Genomic DNA, 21853 nt, shown 5'->3' with positions numbered 1-21853 from the left:
TAAAGAGTGCTTTGGGTTGTCAGGGAAAATGTATAGAATAAAAAGTACAATATTTTCTTTAGGAACATAGTGAAGTAAAAGTTGTGAAAAATACAAATAGTAAAGTACAGATACCCAGAAAAACTACTTCAGTAGTAGTTTCAAGTAATTTTACTGAAGTACTTTACACCACTGGAAAGTCCAGTCGTTATCTTCATATCATATGAATTCATCATTGTAGACTTGTAAGTATATACATCAGGACCAATACTTAAGCCAAATAGTTGTAGTGTTTTACCCACCTGCTAACGGTCATACCAGTTCAGCTCTCAGTCCACTCTAACTGGGCCACATTTCCCCTACAGCAGTATCCAGGAGGAAGCAACTTTACACACCATTCATATAGAAATGTGTGTTTATAGAATAACCATGAATGTCATGCAGCAGAATATGTGCTCAGGAGCTCGATGTTTTAGTTGGAGTACTGGTATATGTGAATCCTAGTTAGTGTACTGGTATATGTGAATCCTAGTTAGTGTACTGGTATATGTGAATCCTAGTTAGTGTACTGGTATATGTGAATCCTAGTTAGTGTACTGGTATATGTGAATCCTAGTTAGTGTACTGGTATATGTGAATCCTAGGTATTTCATTTTGTTGACGGTGATCCCAGTTCTCATACTAACGTCACAATATCACATGATGAGGGTGTGATAGCCCCAGTCCATAATCCCCTCTCACACAGTTCAATAGTTCATCTGGATCCACAACAAAACATTCATCAAAAGGACCCTTTATAACACACACATACCCTTCCCTCACAGGATCACACACACATCAGACAGCTTCAGCCTCACAGCCTTTATTCAGTGAACTGGTCTACATTCCACAGCTGGGATGGTGTTGCCTTCCTTCCTACAGACGTCTTCTTAAAAAAAACATGTCAAAAAAGATATTCGAAATGGAAAAGAGAGATCGCTGGACACTTCCTGACCTTAATATGCATAGACCTTCACTTTATGGACTTCCCTGTCTTCACATTCTCTTTTTCTGTTGTAGTAATAGAATGTGTTGTCTCGACGCTGAAGCTTCTTTACAAAGCCAGTCTCAGGCCACCTGTCGATCTGAGACAAAGAAGCAATGCCATAATGACACATTCATCTTGTAGTGAACCAACTGTCAATGCTTTTTTTAGCCAGTGATTAAGGATTCATTTTTAAAGTTGTTTACCAAGTCAACTTGCTTTACTTGTTTGTATTCCAGTTCATCTCTGTAGCCTGCCTGTTGGAATCGGTATAAGTTCTCCACCTCGTCAGTCCATCGTTTGGCTCTGCTCATGGACTTTGGCGTGGCGTTTCCATCTAAGTAGACAGCACAAGACATTGTGCTGCGGAGAGGATGTCCACAGGCGACCTACGGGGAGCAAATAGTGGGCTCAGTTATACAAGTTCAAGAATCTCTATATACTGACATGACAGTCATGGACACGGAAATACATATAGGAAAAGTAAATAAACAATAAAACACCGTTTTAAAAAGAATGGCAATTACATAGTAGGCTATATGGGTAGGGGGATGATGATTTCCTGTTTCTCTCCGTCCTCCTGTCCTGGGGGGTAGAGAGTAGATGGGTGCAGCAGGTGGGTCTGCCTGTTACTGGTCAGATAGCCAGTCTCGGTACAGGACATTGTAGAGAGGAGAGCAGGCAGATACTGCTCTCTTAATTCTTACACACTAACCATCTTATTACCGTAAACATTTTATCTACATATTTCTTAAGCTGATTTCCGTTTTAATATTCGTGCCCGAAACCAATCAAATGTAATTTGCATAGTTGACACTAACGTTGCCAAACGTACAGTAGCTAGCTAGCTAATATTTGAATGAAAGTTGCTAGCACTAGCTTCAGGCTACGGTAGATATAATATACAAGTCACAGTTCTGAAAATAGACTGAATCTGGCTAGCTAGCTAGCTAATATTTGAATGAAAGTTGCTAGCACTAGCTTCAGGCTACGGTAGATATAATATACAAGTCACAGTTCTGAAAATAGACTGAATCTGGCTAGCTAGCTATACATTTTATCTGCATTTGATTACTTACAGCTGAACGGGGCAAGACTCACAGTCCCAAGAGTTGGTGATGAGGAAGTATTGTCTTTAGTTACCTAGCAACCCAAACCTACCTTCCTTCCGTCCTTCCTTCCTTCCATCCTTCCATCCTTCCTTCCTTCCTACCTTCCTTCCTTCCTACCTTCCTTCCTTTCTTCCTTTCTTCCTTCCACCCTTCCTTCCTTCCTTCCTTCCTTCCTTCCATCCTTCCTTCCATCCTTCCTTCCTTCCTACCTTCCTTCCTTCCTTCCTACCTTCCTTTCTTCCTTCCACCCTTCCTTCCTTCCATCCTTCCTCCCTCTTCTTCCTCTCCTTCCTTCTTCTTCAACAAGGTGTTGTTTTTGTAACTGACTACTGCTAGCAACGTTGTAGTTATAGTGAGCAGGTAAAATGCAGATACAATCCTGGCCGTGGTATCGTTTAGTTTTGGCTCCCATCCACTAGGTGTCTTAGCTAACGTTAGCTATTCAAGTATCCTCGACTAAAAATGCGCCGACATGTCACCTAGCAGCAGTCAAAACGAGTGGGTCGGTCGTTTAGAAAATACTGGAGCTAATCTTCAATCAAAATGAGTTCGTTCGCTGGTCGTATGAAGGAGTATCCCAACATGTCTCTGGACCGTTTCGACAGGGAGAATCTACACGCAAGGGCTTATTTTTTATCTCACTGTCATAAAGGTAAAGAAACTCTGAGATACAGTGAACCAAACAGCAGTTAGCAAGCTAAAGATAACTAGCCAGGATGTGCTCTTAACGTTAAACTGTTACACAGTAAGACATGTAACTAGCTAACGTTAGCTACTGACATCATGTCTTTTTCTGCAGATCACATGAAGGGACTGAAGGGGCCTCTGTTGAAAAGAAAGTTGAAATTCAGGTGATTTCACAACGTTTTTTTTATTTTATTTTGATGGTCTGAAAGTTCATTGAAACTGTTTTCAAGCTAACTGATGCTCTTAACGTTACTGTCTGTGTTCATTTGTTCCAGTCTGACAGTCAAACTGTACTGTTCATTTGTAACTAAGGAACTGTTGCTGAGCAACCCAAAATATGCCTTCTGGGAAGATCACATAGTAAGTAGTTGATTGTGAAAAATCATTCTGAATACTGAACACTAGTTATGGACGTATTGCTAGGTAAGCTTTGTGTAATTTAATGTGCTTTCCGTTTGTCTAGGTTGCTTTGGAACTGGAGAGTCCCACACTAATCACTTTAATAGATGAGGCTTCAGGAGAGGTACGACACTGGGTCATCATTACAACACATATAGGGTCATATAAGGGCTGATCGCTGTTAGTTTGCTATATGACGGACTCTTTGATGACTGATTTTGTTTGTGTGTGTGTGTGTGTGTGTGTGTGTGTGTGTGTGTGTGTGTGTGTGTGTGTGTGTGTCCACAGAGAGAAGAACTTGTGGTGACTCTGCTTCCTGCAGGTCACTGTCCAGGCTCGGTCATGTGAGTACTGTGTGTGTGTGTGTGCATGCGAGTGTGTATGTGTGTTTATGTGGTAATATGACATATCACCTGACTTGTGTGTGTTTGTGGTATCACCTAGCTTGTGTGTGTGTGTGTGTGTGTGTGTGGTATATGACATATCACCTGGCTTGTGTGTGTTTATGTGGTAATATGACATATCACCTGGCTTGTGTGTGTGTGTGTGTTTGTGGTAAGTGTGTGTGTGTGGTATCACCTGGCTTGTGTGTGTTAGTTAGACTTGTGTGATATATCATATATAGCTACTGTGTACTGGGGTATTTACAAATACCGACAATTGTATATTTTTTGGGGGTGAGGGCCCTCTAAAGCTCTGAGCCTCGCAGGGGTGCATGCTACGCCACCGTTTATAACTATCATTTCCCTGGCTAAGATGTACTGAGTAAATGATCTCCAGCCAGGGCTCCAGCTGGTTTGCTAACTTGCTAGCTAAGATGTACTGAGTAAATGATCTCCAGCTGGTTTGCTAACTTGCTAGCTAAGATGTACTGAGTAAATGATCTCCAGCTGGTTTGCTAACTTGCTAGCTAAGATGTACTGAGTAAATGATCTCCAGCCAGGGCTCCAGCTGGTTTGCTAACTTGTTAGCTAAGATGTACTGAGTAAATGATCTCCAGCTGGTTTGCTAACTTGCTAGCTAAGATGTACTGAGTAAATGATCTCCAGCCAGGGCTCCAGCTGGTTTGCTAACTTGCTAACTAAGATGTACTGAGTAAATGATCTCCAGCCAGGGCTCCAGCTGGTTTGCTAACTTGTTAGCTAAGATGTACTGAGTAAATGATCTCCAGCCTGGGCTCCAGCTGGTTTGCTAACTTGCTAGCTAAGATGTACTGAGTAAATGATCTCCAGCCAGGGCTCCAGCTGGTTTGCTAACTTGTTAGCTAAGATGTACTGAGTAAATGATCTCCAGCTGGTTTGCTAACTTGTTAGCTAAGATGTACTGAGTAAATGATCTCCAGCCAGGGCTCCAGCTGGTTTGCTAACTTGTTAGCTAAGATGTACTGAGTAAATGATCTCCAGCCTGGGCTCCAGCTGGTTTGCTAACTTGCTAGCTAAGATGTACTGAGTAAATGATCTCCAGCCAGGGCTCCAGCTGGTTTGCTAACTTGTTAGCTAAGATGTACTGAGTAAATGATCTCCAGCCAGGGCTCCAGCTGGTTTGCTAACTTGTTAGCTAAGATGTACTGAGTAAATGATCTCCAGCCAGGGCTCCAGCTGGTTTGCTAACTTGCTAGCTAAGATGTACTGAGTAAATGATCTCCAGCTGGTTTGCTAACTTGTTAGCTAAGATGTACTGAGTAAATGATCTCCAGCTGGTTTGCTAACTTGCTAGCTAAGATGTACTGAGTAAATGATCTCCAGCTGGTTTGCTAACTTGCTAGCTAAGATGTACTGAGTAAATGATCTCCAGCTGGTTTGCTAACTTGCTAACTAAGATGTACTGAGTAAATGATCTCCAGCCAGGGCTCCAGCTGGTTTGCTAACTTGTTAGCTAAGATGTACTGAGTAAATGATCTCCAGCCTGGGCTCCAGCTGGTTTGCTAACTTGTTAGCTAAGATGTACTGAGTAAATGATCTCCAGCTGGTTTGCTAACTTGTTAGCTAAGATGTACTGAGTAAATGATCTCCAGCTGGTTTGCTAACTTGCTAGCTAAGATGTACTGAGTAAATGATCTCCAGCCAGGGCTCCAGCTGGTTTGCTAACTTGTTAGCTAAGATGTACTGAGTAAATGATCTCCAGCTGGTTTGCTAACTTGTTAGCTAAGATGTACTGAGTAAATGATCTCCAGCTGGTTTGCTAACTTGTTAGCTAAGATGTACTGAGTAAATGATCTCCAGCTGGTTTGCTAACTTGCTAGCTAAGATGTACTGAGTAAATGATCTCCAGCCAGGGCTCCAGCTGGTTTGCTAACTTGTTAGCTAAGATGTACTGAGTAAATGATCTCCAGCTGGTTTGCTAACTTGTTAGCTAAGATGTACTGAGTAAATGATCTCCAGCTGGTTTGCTAACTTGTTAGCTAAGATGTACTGAGTAAATGATCTCCAGCTGGTTTGCTAACTTGCTAGCTAAGATGTACTGAGTAAATGATCTCCAGCCAGGGCTCCAGCTGGTTTGCTAACTTGCTAACTAAGATGTACTGAGTAAATGATCTCCAGCCAGGGCTCCAGCTGGTTTGCTAACTTGTTAGCTAAGATGTACTGAGTAAATGATCTCCAGCCTGGGCTCCAGCTGGTTTGCTAACTTGCTAGCTAAGATGTACTGAGTAAATGATCTCCAGCCAGGGCTCCAGCTGGTTTGCTAACTTGTTAGCTAAGATGTACTGAGTAAATGATCTCCAGCCAGGGCTCCAGCTGGTTTGCTAACTTGTTAGCTAAGATGTACTGAGTAAATGATCTCCAGCCAGGGCTCCAGCTGGTTTGCTAACTTGCTAGCTAAGATGTACTGAGTAAATGATCTCCAGCTGGTTTGCTAACTTGTTAGCTAAGATGTACTGAGTAAATGATCTCCAGCTGGTTTGCTAACTTGCTAGCTAAGATGTACTGAGTAAATGATCTCCAGCTGGTTTGCTAACTTGCTAGCTAAGATGTACTGAGTAAATGATCTCCAGCTGGTTTGCTAACTTGCTAACTAAGATGTACTGAGTAAATGATCTCCAGCCAGGGCTCCAGCTGGTTTGCTAACTTGTTAGCTAAGATGTACTGAGTAAATGATCTCCAGCCTGGGCTCCAGCTGGTTTGCTAACTTGTTAGCTAAGATGTACTGAGTAAATGATCTCCAGCTGGTTTGCTAACTTGCTAGCTAAGATGTACTGTGTAAATGATCTCCAGCCAGGGCTCCAGCTGGTTTGCTAACTTGTTAGCTAAGATGTACTGAGTAAATGATCTCCAGCTGGTTTGCTAACTTGTTAGCTAAGATGTACTGAGTAAATGATCTCCAGCTGGTTTGCTAACTTGCTAGCTAAGATGTACTGAGTAAATGATCTCCAGCCAGGGCTCCAGCTGGTTTGCTAACTTGTTAGCTAAGATGTACTGAGTAAATGATCTCCAGCTGGTTTGCTAACTTGTTAGCTAAGATGTACTGAGTAAATGATCTCCAGCTGGTTTGCTAACTTGTTAGCTAAGATGTACTGAGTAAATGATCTCCAGCTGGTTTGCTAACTTGTTAGCTAAGATGTACTGAGTAAATGATCTCCAGCTGGTTTGCTAACTTGCTAGCTAAGATGTACTGAGTAAATGATCTCCAGCCAGGGCTCCAGCTGGTTTGCTAACTTGTTAGCTAAGATGTACTGAGTAAATGATCTCCAGCCAGGGCTCCAGCTGGTTTGCTAACTTGTTAGTTAAGTGTTAGATGGCAACATCAAGCTTCCTGGTTACAGCAGACACAATCAATTCTGTGTAATATTTGTTTTGTTGCTAGCAGCAAACTGTGAGTAGCCTGTTGAGATAGTTGTATAACTGTATGAGCTGGGTTGTCTGTCCTTGCAATTTGTTTATGTGCGCTTGTTAGCATTTAGCTAGCGTCCGCTATGGGAATTCGCTAGTAATTTGTAAGCATTTGTTGGCACTCCAACCGAAAACATTAAGAACACCTGCTCTTTCCATGACAGACTGACCAGGTGAATCCAGGTGAAAGATATGATCCCTTATTGATGTCACTTGTTAAATCCTCTTCCAATCAGTGTAGATGAAGGGCAGGAGACATGTTAAAGAAGGATTTTTAAGCCTTGAGACTAATGAGACATGGATTGTGTATGTGTGCCATTCAGAGGGTGAATGTGCAAGACAAAATGTTGAAGTGCCTTTGAATAAGCTATGGTAGTAGGTGCCATGCGAACCGGTTTGTCAAGAACTGCAGTGCTGCTGGGACATCCAGCCAACATCCAGCCATCTTGGCACAACTGTGAGAAGCATAAGGGGGGGGGGGGGGGGTGAGTGTAGAAACAATAAGAACACCTTCCTAATATTGAGTTGCCTCCCCCATTCGTTGGGGCGTGGACACTACAAGATGTCGAAAGCTTTCCACAGGGAAGCTGGCCCAATGATTCCCACAGTTGTGTCAAGTTGGCTGGATGTCCTTTGGGTGGTGGACCGTTCTTGATTACACAAAGGAAACTGTTGAGTGTGAGAAACCCAGCAACGTTGCAGTTCTTGACTCAAACTGGTGTGCCTGGCACCTACTACCATATGCCGTTCAAAGGCACTTAAATCTCTTGTCTTGCCCGTTCACCCTCTGAAAGGCACACACACACAATCCATGTCTCAATTGTCTCAAGACTTAAAACATGTCTCCTCCCCTTCATCTACACTGATTGAAGTGGATTTAACAAGTGACATTAATAAGGGATCATATCTTTCACCTGGTCAGTCTGTCATGGAAAGATCAGGGGCTCTTAATGTTTTGTGTACAGGCGCACTGGTTTGCGTCAAGAACTGCAACGTTGCTGGGTTTTTCACACTCAACAGTTTCCCGGGTGTATCAAGAACTGCAACGTTGCTGGGTTTTTCACACTCAACAGTTTCCCGGGTGAATCAAGAACTGCAACGTTGCTGGGTTTTTCACACTCAACAGTTTCCCGGGTGAATCAAGAACTTATATTTATATATATTAGTACCAGTCAAAAGTTTGGACACACCTACTCATTCAAGGGTTTTTCTTTATTTTTACTATTTTATACATTATCCATCAAAACTATGAAATAACACAATCAAAGTGTTAAACAAATCAAAATATATTTTAGATTCTTCAAAGTAGCCACCCTTTGCCTTTGACAGCTTTGCACACTCTTGGCATTCTCTCAACCAGCTTCACCTGGAATGCTTCTCCAACAGTCTTGAAGGAGTTCCCACATATGCTGAGCACTTGTTGGCTGCTTTTGCTTCACTCTGCAGTCCAACTCATCCCAAACCATCTCTATTGGGTTGAGGTCTGGTGATTGTGGAGGCCAGGTCATCTGATGCAGCACTCCATCACTCTCCTTCTTGATCAAATAGCCTTTACACAGCCTGGAGGTGTGTTTTGGGTCATTGTCCTGTTGAAAAACAAATGATATTCCCCTAAGCGCAGACCAGATGGGATGGCGTATCACTGCAGAATGCTGTGGTAGCCATGCTGGTTAAGTGTGCCTTGAATTCTAAATAAATCACAGACAGTGTCACCAGCAAAGCACCCCCACACCATCACACCTCCTCCTCCATGCTTCACGGTGGGAACCACACATGCAGAGATCATCCGTTCACCTACTCTGCGTCTCACAAAGACACGACGGTTGGAACCAAAAATACAACATTTGGACTCATCAGCCCAAAGGACAGATTTCCACCTGTCTAATGTCCATTGCTCGTGTTTCTTGGCCCAAGCAAGTCTCTTCTTATTATTGGTGTCCTTTAGTAGTGGTTTCTTTGCAGCAATTCGACCATGGAGGCCTGATTCGGGGCGGCAGGTAGCCTAGTGGTTAGAGTGTTGGGCCATTAACCGAAAGGTTGGTGGATCGAATCACCGAGCTGACAAGGTAAAAATCTGTCGTTCTGCCCCCTGAACAAGGAAGTTAACCCACTGTTCCCTGATAGGCCGTCATTGTAAATAAGTTGTTCTTAACTGACTTGCCTCGTTAAATAAAAGTGAGAAAAAAAAAGAAAAATAATCACGTAGTCTTGCAGTCTCCTCTGAACAGTTGATGTTGAGATGTCTGTTACTTGAACTCTGTGAAGCATTTATTTGGGCTGCAATCTGAGGTGCAGTTAACTACAATGAACTTATTCTCTGCAGCAGAGGTAACTCTGGGTCTTCCTTTCCTGTGGCGGTCCTCATGAGAGCCAGTTTCATCATAGCGCTTGAGGGTTTTTGCGACTACACTTGAAAAATGTTCAAAGTTCTTTACATTTTTTTGGATTGACTGACCTTCATGTCTTAAAGTAATGTTGATCGTTTCTCTTTGCTCATTTGAAATGTCCTTGCCATAATATGGACTTGATCTTTTACCAAATAGGGCTATCTTCTGTATACCACCCCTACCTTTTCACAACACAACTGGTTGGCTCAAATGCATTAATTCACTTTCAACAAGGCACACCTGTTAATTGAAATGGATTCCAGGTGACTACCTCATGAAGCTGGTTGAGAGAATGCCAAGAGTGTGCAATGCTGTCATCAAGGCAAAGGGTGGCTACTTTTTGAAGAATCTCAAATATAATTTAACACTTTTTTTGGTTACTACATGACTCCATATGTGTTATTTCATAGTTTTGATGTCTTCACTATTATTCTACAATGTAGAAAATAGTAAAAATAAAGAAAAAGCCTTGAATGAGTCGGTGTCCAAACTTTTTCCTGGGACTGAGAAAGATATATATATATATATATATATACCGTATACCCCGTTATGGTACAGGAACGATATGAAGGAAACCTGGATATCTCCCAACCCTAGTGTGTGTGTGTGTGTGTGTGTGTGTGTGTGTAGGTTCTTGGTAGAGGGGGCCCAGGGTGCGGTGTTGTACACAGGAGACTTCCGACTGGCGAAGGGAGACGCCTCCCGGATAGAACTCCTCCACTCTGGGAGCAGGTACACACACTACACACACACACACACACACCCTCCACTCTGGGAGCAGGTACACACACACACACACACACACACACCCTCCACTCTGGGAGCAGGTACACGTACACACACACACACACACACACTACACACACACACACACAGACACACCCTCCACTCTGGGAGCAGGTACACACACACACACACACACACACACACACACACACACACACACACACACACACACACACACACACACACACCCTCAACTCTGGGAGCAGGTAAACACACACACACACACACACACACACACTCAACTCTGGGAGCAGGTAAACACACACACACACACACACACACCCTCAACTCTGGGAGCAGGTAAACACACACACACACACACACACACACACACACACACACACACCCCCTCAACTCTGGGAGCAGGTAAACACACACACACACACACACACACACCCTCCACTCTGGGAGCAGGTACACACACACACACACACACACACACACACACCCCTCCACTCTGGGAGCAGGTACACACACACACACACACACACACACACCCCCTCCACTCTGGGAGCAGGTACACACACACACACTACACACACACACACACACACACCCTCCACTCTGGGAGCAGGTACACACACACACACACTACCTACAGTATATACAGACAGAATGACTACCAAATACTAGCTAGAAGTTGATCATATCAGAGCTGTGAAGCAGAGCATGCTGGGTGATCTCCAGCTGAGAGGAGTCTAGTGACAGTTCCATCCATCCTGTGTTTCCCCTCCAGTTAGCTCTCGTTGTGTTAGCCAAGGCCAGTGTTTCCCCTCCAGTTAGCTCTCGTTGTGTTAGCCAAGGCCAGTGTTTCCCCTCCAGTTAGCTCTCGTTGTGTTAGCCAAGGCCAGTGTTTCCCCTCCAGTTAGCTCTCGTTGTGTTAGCCAAGGCCAGTGTTTCCCCTCCAGTTAGCTCTCGTTGTGTTAGCCAAGGCCAGTGTTTCCCCTCCAGTTAGCTCTCGTTGTGTTAGCCAAGGCCAGTGTTTCCCCTCCAGTTAGCTCTCGTTGTGTTAGCCAAGGCCAGTGTTTCCCCTCCAGTTAGCTCTCGTTGTGTTAGCCAAGGCCAGTGTTTCCCCTCCAGTTAGCTCTCGTTGTGTTAGCCAAGGCCAGTGTTTCCCCTCCAGTTAGCTCTCGTTGTGTTAGCCAAGGCCAGCGTTTCCCCTCCAGTTAGCTCTCGTTGTGTTAGCCAAGGCCAGTGTTTCCCCTCCAGTTAGCTCTCGTTGTTAGCCAAGGCCAGTGTTTCCCCTCCAGTTAGCTCTCGTTGTGTTAGCCAAGGCCAGTGTTTCCCCTCCAGTTAGCTCTCGTTGTGTTAGCCAAGGCCAGTGTTTCCCCTCCAGTTAGCTCTCGTTGTGTTAGCCAAGGCCAGTGTGCGTCCTTGCTGATGTGGAAGTGTTTATGCGCTTGCCTACCTTATTGTCATGTTTTGTGGTTCTGCTAATGAAGTGTTTAGCGTGAGCTACCGTGAGCTAGCTACTGCGGGCTTGCTAGATCAGTTTTCACTGTCATGTTATTTTGACATTTAGCCCTGTGTTTGTATAGGATAATGTCCCTCACTACTTTGTTTATATACCCTGTAATTATATAGATGTACTTTATATGGATATTTCATTCCAAACTGTTTAGAAGTTTACATTTCAAGATCATTCAGTTGTGTGAGGCTCCCCTTTAATTAGTCACGTTGTTTAGCCTAGCGCTGCTGTTTAGCCTAGCGCTGCTGTTTAGCCTAGCGCTGCTGTTTAGCCTAGCGCTGCTGTTTAGCCTAGCGCTGCTGTTTAGCCTAGCGCTGCTGTTTAGCCTTGTAGAGCATTAAGCCATTACAGCCATGCTATTGAAGTCACATTGTAGAGCATTAAGCCATTACAGCCATGCTATTGAAGCCACGTTGTATAGCATTAAGCCATAACAGCCATGCTATTGAAGTCACGTTGTATAGCCTAGCGCTGTATTGTCTTGTAGAGCATTAAGCCATTACAGCCATGCTATTGAAGTCGAATAGCATCAAATAGCCAACACGATATTCAACTTTTCAGGGAAGTTAGGAACCAGTATTAACAGGCAGTTAGGAAAGCTAAGGCTAGCTTTTTCAAACAGAAATTTGCATCCTGTAGCACAAACTCCAAAAAGTTCTGGGACACTGTAAAGTCCATGGAGAATAAGAGCACCTCCTCCCAGCTGCCCACTGCTCTGAGGCTAGGAAACACTGTCACCACCGATAATTGAGAATTTCTAGAAGCATTTATCTACGGCTGGCCATGCTTTCCACCTGGCTACCCCTACCCCGGTCAACAGCCCTGCACCCCCCCACAGCAACTTGCCCAAACCTCCCCCATTTCTCCTTCACCCAAATCCAGATAGCTGATGTTCTTAAAGAGTTGCAAAATCTGGACCCCTACAAATCATCTAGATCCTCTCTTTCTAAAATTATTCGCCGCAATTGTTGCAACCCCTATTACTAGCCTGTTCAACCTCTCTCTCGTATCGTCTGAGATCCCCAAAGATTGGAAAGCAGCTGCTGTCATCCCCCTCTTCAAAGGGGGAGACACTAGACCCAAACTGTTACATACCTATATCCATCCTACCCTGCCTTTCTAAGGTCTTCGAAAAGCCAAGTTAACAAACAGATCACCAACCATTTCGAATCCCACCGTACCTTCTCCGCTACGCAATCTGGTTTCAGAGCTGGTCATGGGTGCACCTCAGCCACGCTCAAGGTCCTAAACGATATCATAACCGCCATCGATAAGAGACAGTACTGTGCAGCCGTATTCATCGACCTGTCCAAGGCTTTCAACTCTGTCAATCACCGCATTCTTATCGGCAGACTCAACAGCCTTGGTTTCTCAAATGACTGCCTCGCCTGGTTCACCGACTACTTCTCAGATAGAGTTCAGTGTGTCAAATCGGAGGGCCTGTTGTCCGGGCCTCTGGCAGTCTCTATGGGGGTGCCACAGGGTTCAATTCTCGGGCCGAATCTTTTCTCTTTATACATCAATGATGTCGCTCTTGCTGCTGGTGATTCTCTGATCCACCTCTACGCAGACGACACCATTCTGTATACTTCTGGCCCTTCTTTGGACACTGTGTTAACTAACCTCCAGACGAGCTTCAATGCCATACAACTCTCCTTCCGTGGCCTTCAACTGCTCTTAAACGCTAGTAAAACTAAATGCATGCTCTTCAACCGATCGCTGCCCGCACCTGCCCGCCCGTCCAGCATCACTACTCTGGACGGTTCTGACTTAGAATATGTGGACAACTACAAATACCTAGGTGTCTGGTTAGACTGTAAACTCTCCTTCCAGACTCACATTAAACATCTCCAATCCAAAATTAAATCTAGAATTGGCTTCCTATTTCACAACAAGCATCCTTCCCTCATGCTGCCAAACATACCCTCGTAAAACTGACTATCCTACTGATCCTTGACTTCAGCGATGTCATTTACAAAATAGCCTCCAACACTCTACTCAACAAGCTGGATGCAGTCTATCACAGTGCCATCCGTTTTGTCACCAAAGCCCCATATACTACCCACCACTGCGACCTGTACGCTCTCGTTGGCTGGCCCTCGCTTCATAATCGTCGCCAGACCCACTGGCTCCAGGTCATCTATAAGTCTCTGCTAGGTAAAGCCCCGCCTTATCTCAGCTCACTGGTCACCATAGCAGCACCCACCCGTAGCACGCGCTCCAGCAGGTATATCTCACTGGTCACCCCCAAAGCCTATTCCTCCTTTGGCCGCCTTTCCTTCCAGTTCTCTGCTGCCAATGACTGGAACGAACTGCAAAAATCATTGAAGCTGGAGACTCATATCTCCCTCACTAGCTTTAAGCACCAGCTGTCAGAGCAGCTCACAGATCACTGCACCTGTACATAGCCCATCTGTAAACAGCCCATCCAACTACCTCATCCCCATATTGTTATTTATTTTGCTCCTTTGCCCCCCAGTATCTCTACTTGCACATCTATCACTCCAGTGTTTAATTGCTAAATTGTAATTACTTCGCCACTATGGCCTATTTATTGCCTTACCTCCCTAATCTTACCTCATTTGCACACACTGTATATAGATTTTTTTTCTATTGTGTTATTGACTGTATGTTTGTTTATTCCATGTGTAACTCTGTGTTGTTGTATGTTGTCGAACTGCTTTGCTTTATCTTGGCCAGGTCACAGTTGTAAATGAGAACTTGTTCTCAACTAGCCTACCTGGTTAAATAAAGGACTTGTTCTCAACTAGCCTAACCTGGTTAAATAAAGGACTTGTTCTCAACTGGCCTACCTGGTTAAATAAAGGACTTGTTCTCAACTAGCCTACCTGGTTAAATAAAGGACTTGTTCACTACTACCTTGGCATGGACCAACACAGTGCCTGAGGAAAGTATTCAGACCTCTTCACTTTTTCCACATTTTGTTACATTATTCTAAAATGGATTAGATACATTTTTCCTCTCATTAATCGATACACAATACCCCGTGACGACATCACAATACCCCGTGACGACATCACAATACCCCGTGACGACATCACAATACCCCATAACGACATCACAATACCCCATAACGACATCACAATACCCCGTAACAATACCCCATGACGACATCACAATACCCCGTAACGACATCACAATACCCCGTGACGACATCACAATACCCCGTGACGACATCACAATACCCCATAACATCACAATACCCCGTAACAATACCCCGTGACGACATCACAATACCCCGTAACGACATCACAATACCCCATGACGACATCACAATACCCCGTAACGACATCACAATACCCCGTAACGACAAAGCGAAAAGTTTTGTTAATTATAGCAAATGTATTAAAAGTAAAGAAATACCTTATTTACGTAAGTATTCAGACGCTTTGCTCTGAGACTCAAAATACTGTAGAGCTCAGGTGCATCCTGTTTCCATTGATCATCCTTGATGTTTATACAACTTGATTGGAGTCCACCGGTGGTAAATTCAATTGATAGGACATGATTTGGAAAGGCTCACACCTGTCTATATAAGGTCCCACAGTTGACAGGTAGAGCAGAAACCAAGCCATGAGGTCGAAGGAATCCTCCGTAGAGCTCCGAGACAGGATTGTGTCAAGGCACAGATCTGGGGAAGGGTACCAAAACATTTCTGCAGTATTGAAGATCCCCAAGAACACAGTGGTCTCAATCATTCTCCAATAGAAGAAGTTTGGAACCACTAAGTCTCTGCCTAGAGCTGGCCGCCCGGCCAAACTGAGCAATCGGGGGAGAAGGGCCTTGGTCAGAGAGGTGACCAAGAACCCGATGGTCACTCTAACAGAGCTCCAGAGTTCCTCTGTGGAGATGGGAGAACCTTTCAGAAGGACAACCATCTCTGCAGCACTCCACCAATCAGGCCTTTATGGTAGAGTGGCCAGACGGAAGCCACTCCTCAGTAAAAGGCACATGACAGCCCGCTTGGAGTTTACCTAAAGGACTCTCAGACCATGAGAAACAAGATTGATCTCTTTGGCCTGAATGCCAAGCGTTACGTCTGGAGGAAACCTGCCACCATCCCTACGGTGAAGCATGGTGGCGGCGTCACGTCTGGAGGAAACCTGTCACCATCCCTACGGTGAGGCATGGTGGTGGCAGCGTCAAGTCTGGAGGAAACCTGCCACCATCCCTACGGTGAGGCATGGTGGTGGCAGCGTCACGTCTGGAGGAGACCTGCCACCATCCCTACGGTGAGGCATGGTGGTGGCAGCGTCACGTCTGGAGGAAACCTGCCACCTTCCCTACGGTGAGGCATGGTGGTGGCAGCGTCACGTCTGGAGGAGACCTGCCACCATCCCTACGGTGAGGCATGGTGGTGGTAGCGTCACGTCTGGAGGTGAGGCATGGTGGTGGCAGCGTCACGTCTGGAGGAGACCTGCCACCATCCCTACGGTGAGGCATGGTGGTGGCAGCGTCACGTCTGGAGGAGACCTGCCACCATCCCTACGGTGAGGCATGGTGGTGGCAGCGTCACGTCTGGAGGAGACCTGCCACCATCCCTACGGTGAGGCTTGGTGGTGGCAGCGTCACGTCTGGAGGAGACCTGCCACCATCCCTACGGTGAGGCATGGTGGTGGCAGCGTCACGTCTGGAGGAGACCTGCCACCATCCCTACGGTGATGCATGGTGGTGGCAGCGTCACGTCTGGAGGAAACCTGCCACCATCCCTACGGTGAGGCATGGTGGTGGCAGCGTCACGTCTGGAGGAAACCTGCCACCATCCCTACGGTGAGGCTTGGTGGTGGCAGCGTCACGTCTGGAGGAGACCTGCCACCATCCCTACGGTGAGGCTTGGTGGTGGCAGCGTCACGTCTGGAGGAGACCTGCCACCATCCCTACGGTGAGGCTTGGTGGTGGCAGCGTCACGTCTGGAGGAAACCTGCCACCATCCCTACGGTGAGGCATGGTGGTGGCAGCGTCACGTCTGGAGGAAACCTGCCACCATCCCTACGGTGAGGCATGGTGGTGGCAGCGTCACGTCTGGAGGAAACCTGCCACCATCCCTACGGTGAAGCATGGTGGTGGCAGCATCATGCTGTGGGGATGTTTTTCAGTAGCAGGGAGTCAGGATCAAGGTAAAGATGAACGGAGCAAAGACAGAGATCCTTGATGAAAACCTGCTTCAGAGCACTCAGGACCTCAGACTGGGGTGAAGGTTCACCTTCTAACAGGACAACGACCCTAAGCACAGAGCCAAGACAACCCAGGAGTGGCTTCGGGACAAGTCTCTGGATGTCCTTGAGTGGCCCAGGCAGAGCACGGGAATTTAACCCGATTGAACATCTCTGGAGAGACCTGAAAATAGCTGTGCAGCAACGCTCCCCATCCAACCTGACAGAGCTTGAGAGGATCTGCAGAGAAGAATGGGAGATCCTTCCCAAATACAGGTGTGCCAAGCTTGTAGCCTCATATCTAAGAAGACTCAAGGCTGTAATCTCTGACAAAGGTGCTTCAACAAAGTACTAAGTAAAGGGTCTGAATTCTTATGTAAACATATTTTTAAAAAGTAAAAAAATGTTTTTGATTTGTCATTATGGGGTATTGTGATGTCATTATGGGGTATTGTGATGTCATTGTGATGTCATTATGGGGTATTGTGATGTCATTATGGGGTATTGTGATGTCATTATGGGGTATTGTGATGTCATTGTGATGTCATTATGGGGTATTGTGATGTCATTATGGGGTATTGTGATGTCATTATGGGGTATTGGGTGTAGACTGATGAGGGGAAAAAACAACTTCCTCAATTTTAGAATGAGGCTGTAACAAAACAAAATGTCAAATTCAAGGGGTCTGAATACTCTGAACGCACTGTAGGAGCTCAAACCAGGAAAAACATTAATGATGGAGCTGTTATACAATACACAGCCAACCACATATTACACATGGCAGAAAAACAAACAGATTTAAGATGTTTTTGGTACATAACTGGTAATAGTCTAAATTAAACAAATGCAGATTTAGACTACAATTATAGTGAATTTGTATTTGATTCTGAATAGTTTAGTGTATTATGGTCGAGATGGTTTAATGATGCTGGAGATTCCTAGTACGGGCCGGAGGTTCCCAGTACGGGCCGGAGATTCCCAGTACGGGCCGGAGATTCCCAGTACGGGCCGGAGATTCCCAGTACGGGCCGGAGGTTCCCAGTACGGGCCGGAGATTCCCAGTACGGGCCGGAGATTCCCAGTACGGGCCGGAGATTCCCAGTACGGGCCCAGATGGGATTGGAGCATCTACATTTAGAAAAGTTGACCATAATCCACTGTGATGTTCTGTGCCCATATTGTGAATCAGCATCATTAAACCTCCTCGACCCTAAAAAACTGTCTTGGTAAAACCTGGACAATATACAGTCACCCTAACCAGCACACACCAGGTAAAACCTGGACAATATACAGTCACCCTAACCAGCACACACCAGGTAAAACCTGGACAATATACAGTCACCCTAACCAGCACACACCAGGTAAAACCTGGACAATATACAGTCACCCTAACCAGCACACACCAGGTAAAACCTGGACAATATACAGTCACCCTAACCAGCACACACCAGGTAAAACCTGGACAATATACAGTCACCCTAACCAGCACACACCAGGTAAAACCTGGACAATATACAGTCACCCTAACCAGCACACACCAGGTAAAACCTGGACAATATACAGTCACCCTAACCAGCACACACCAGGTAAAACCTGGACAATATACAGTCACCCTAACCAGCACACACCAGGTAAAACCTGGACAATATACAGTCACCCTAACCAGCACACACCAGGTAAAACCTGGACAATATACAGTCACCCTAACCAGCACACACCAGGTAAAACCTGGACAATATACAGTCACCCTAACCTAACATAGTAACCCTATAATAACCCTGTAGTAACCCCTATAATAACCCTATAGTAACCCTATAATAACCCTATAGTAACCCTATAGTAACCCTATAATAACCCTGTAGTAACCCCTATAATAACCCTATAGTAACCCTATAATAACCCTATAGTAACCCTATAGTAACCCTATAATAACCCTATAGTAACCCTATAATAACCCTATAGTAACCCTATAGTAACCCTATAATAACCCTATAGTAACCCTATAATAACCCTATAGTAACCCTATAATAACCCTATAGTAACCCTATAGTAACCCCTATAGTAACCCTATAGTAACCCCTATAGTAACCCTATAGTAACCCTATAATAACCCTATAGTAACCCCTATAGTAACCCTATAATAACCCTATAGTAACCCTATAGTAACCCCTATAGTAACCCCTATAGTAACCCTATAATAACCCTATAGTAACCCCTATAGTAACCCTATAATAACCCTATAGTAACCCTATAGTAACCCCTATAGTAACCCCTATAGTAACCCTATAATAACCCTATAGTAACCCTATAATAACCCTATAGTAACCCCTATAGTAACCCTATAATAACCCTATAGTAAACCTATAGTAACCCTGTAGTAACCCTATAGTAACCCCTATAGTAACGCTATAATAACCCCTATAGTAACCCTATAGTAACCCCTATAATAACCCTATAGTAACCCTATAGTAACCCTGTAGTAACCCTATAGTAACCCTATAGTAACCCTATAGTAACCCTATAATAACCCTGTAGTAACCCTATAATAACCCTGTAGTAACCCTATAATAACCCTATAGTAACCCTATAGTAACCCTATAGTAACCCTATAATAACCCTATAATAACCCTATAGTAAACCTATAGTAACCCTGTAGTAACCCTATAGTAACCCCTATAGTAACGCTATAATAACCCCTATAGTAACCCTATAGTAACCCCTATAATAACCCTATAGTAACCCTATAATAACCCTGTAGTAACCCTATAGTAACCCTATAGTAACCCTATAATAACCCTGTAGTAACCCTATAATAACCCTATAGTAACCCTATAGTAACCCTATAATAACCCTGTAGTAACCCTATAATAACCCTATAGTAACCCTATAGTAACCCTATAATAACCCCTATAGTAACCCTATAATAACCCTGTAGTAACCCTATAGTAACCCTATAATAATCCTATAATAACCCTATAGTAACCCTATAGTAACCCTATAGTAACCCTATAATAACCCCTATAGTAACCCTATAATAACCCTGTAGTAACCCTATAGTAACCCTATAATAATCCTATAATAACCCTATAGTAACCCTATAGTAACCCTATAGTAACCCTATAATAACCCTATAGTAACCCCTATAGTAACCCCTATAGTAACCCTATAGTAACCCTATAATAACCCCTATAGTAACCCTATAATAACCCTATAATAACCCTATAGTAACCCTATAATAACCCTATAGTAACCCTATAGTAACCCTATAATAACCCTATAGTAACCCTATAATAACCCTATAGTAACCCTGTGCTGTGTTGTTTCAGGGTGAAAGACATCAAGAGTGTGTATCTGGACTCCACCTTTTACGACCCTCGCTTCTACCAGATCCCCAGCAGGGTGAGTGTGTGGGATTCTGAGAGAGCTACAGAGAGAGAGAGAGAGAGAGAGAGAGAGAGAGAGAGGGGGGAGAGAGAGCTACAGCGAGAGAGAGAGAGAGGGGGGAGAGCTAGAGAGAGGGGAGGAGAGAGAGCTACAGAGAGAGAGAGGGGGGGAGAGAGAGAGGAGAGGGGGGGAGAGAGAGAGAGAGCTACAGAGAGACAGAGCGAGAGCTAGAGAGAGAGAGGGGGAGGGGGGAGAGCTTGAGAGAGAGCTACAGAGAGAGAGAGGGGGGGGAGAGAGAGAGGAGAGGGGGGGAGAGAGAGAGAGCTACAGAGAGACAGAGCGAGAGCTAGAGAGAGAGAGGGGGAGGGGGGAGAGCTTGAGAGAGAGCTACAGAGAGAGAGAGAGAGGGGGGGAGAGAGAGCTAGAGAGAGAGAGAGAGAGAGAGTGTGTGTGTGTAGGAGACGTGTCTACATGCTATCCAGGGCCTGGTACAGGACTGAGTCATTAGGAGTGTGTGTGTGTGTGTGTGTGTGTGTGTGTGTGTGTGTGTGTGTGTGTGTGTGTGTAGGAGACCTGTCTACATGCTATCCAGGACCTGGTACAGGACTGGATCAGTAGGAGTGTGCGCCACACAGTGTGGCTGAACTGTAAGGCTGCGTATGGATATGAATACCTCTTCACTAACCTGGCGAACGAGTTTCACACACAGGTCGGTGACCAACACTTAATAAGGATCGGACCCTTTTTTTCCATTTCTGCCTAAAATGACAAATCCAAATCTAACTGCCTGAAGCGAGGATATGCATATTATTGGTACCATTTGAAAGGAAACACTTTGAAGTTTGTGGAAATGTGAAAGGAATGTAGGAGAATATAACACAATAGATCTGGTAAATGATAAAACAAACCGTTTTTTTGTTCCGTCATCTTTGAAATGCAAGAGAAAGGCCATAATGTATTATTCCAGCCCAGGTGCCACTAGATGGCAGCAGTACAACGTTTTAGACTGATCCAATGAACCATTGCATTTTGTTCAAAATGTATCAAGACTGCCCAATTGGTTTATTAATAACTTTAAGTTCATAACTGTGCACTCTCCTCAAACAATAGCATGGTATTCTTTCACTGTAATAGCTACTGGTCATTGGACAGTGCAGTTAGATTAACAAGAATTTAAGCTTTCTGCCAATATCAGATATGTCTATGTCCTGGGAAATGTTCCTGTTACTTACAACCTCATGCTAATCCCATTAGCCTACGTTAGCTTAACGGTCCCGTGGATGGGACACCGATCCCGATGAAGTTTTAAACACACACTTTGTTAAGCAGGAGAAATAATGCCACATGGTGTGTTGTAGATTCATGTCAACAACCTGGACATGTTTAAGAAGATGCCAGAGATTCTGAGTCATGTGACCACGGATCGAGCCACTCAGATCCATGCCTGCCGTCACCCCAAGGTAACGCTGCTACACGCCCACTTTCTCTTAGCAACCCCTAACCAATAGGAACATGGTGTGGTGAGGAGTCCTAACCAATAGGAACATGGTGTGTAGGGGGAGGAGTCCTAACCAATAGAAACATGGTGTGTGTAGGGGGAGGAGTCCTAACCAATAGAAACATGGT

At 44.8% G+C, this 21853-nt stretch overlaps 1 protein-coding gene and 1 long non-coding RNA gene across 4 annotated transcripts in view; one reads left to right on the top strand and one right to left on the bottom strand.

The window, feature by feature from the left end:
* Window positions 1-825: 825 nt before the first annotated feature.
* LOC145876250 (uncharacterized) lies at window positions 826-2113 on the bottom strand. Its single transcript, XR_014391475.1, has 3 exons — window positions 2083-2113; window positions 1228-1392; window positions 826-1103 (listed from the first exon to the last, which is right to left on the bottom strand). It is a non-coding gene; the product is annotated as an uncharacterized LOC145876250 (long non-coding RNA).
* A 245-nt stretch (window positions 2114-2358) lies between these two features.
* LOC106595226 (protein artemis) overlaps window positions 2359-21853 on the top strand; it is a 34420-nt gene continuing 14925 nt past the window's right edge. For all 3 annotated transcript variants that reach the window (XR_014391474.1, XR_014391473.1, XM_082972034.1), the window contains exons 1-9: window positions 2359-2767; window positions 2915-2966; window positions 3078-3162; window positions 3266-3325; window positions 3490-3545; window positions 10046-10147; window positions 20170-20242; window positions 20796-20936; window positions 21586-21687. Coding sequence is in view for 1 of the 3 variants with exons in the window: in XM_082972034.1 (XP_082828160.1) it covers window positions 2659-2767; window positions 2915-2966; window positions 3078-3162; window positions 3266-3325; window positions 3490-3545; window positions 10046-10147; window positions 20170-20242; window positions 20796-20936; window positions 21586-21687 (780 nt within the window). In the remaining 2 variants the exon portion in view is untranslated. The remainder of the gene's footprint in view (window positions 2768-2914; window positions 2967-3077; window positions 3163-3265; window positions 3326-3489; window positions 3546-10045; window positions 10148-20169; window positions 20243-20795; window positions 20937-21585; window positions 21688-21853) is intronic.

This window comes from Salmo salar, unplaced genomic scaffold (genome assembly GCF_965601325.2).
Source record: "Salmo salar unplaced genomic scaffold, fSalSal1 ptg000525l, whole genome shotgun sequence".
NCBI classification, from domain to species: domain Eukaryota; kingdom Metazoa; phylum Chordata; class Actinopteri; order Salmoniformes; family Salmonidae; genus Salmo; species Salmo salar.
The sequence above is the reverse complement of the archived record's forward strand: the minus strand, read 5'-3'. Positions and strand labels throughout refer to the sequence as shown.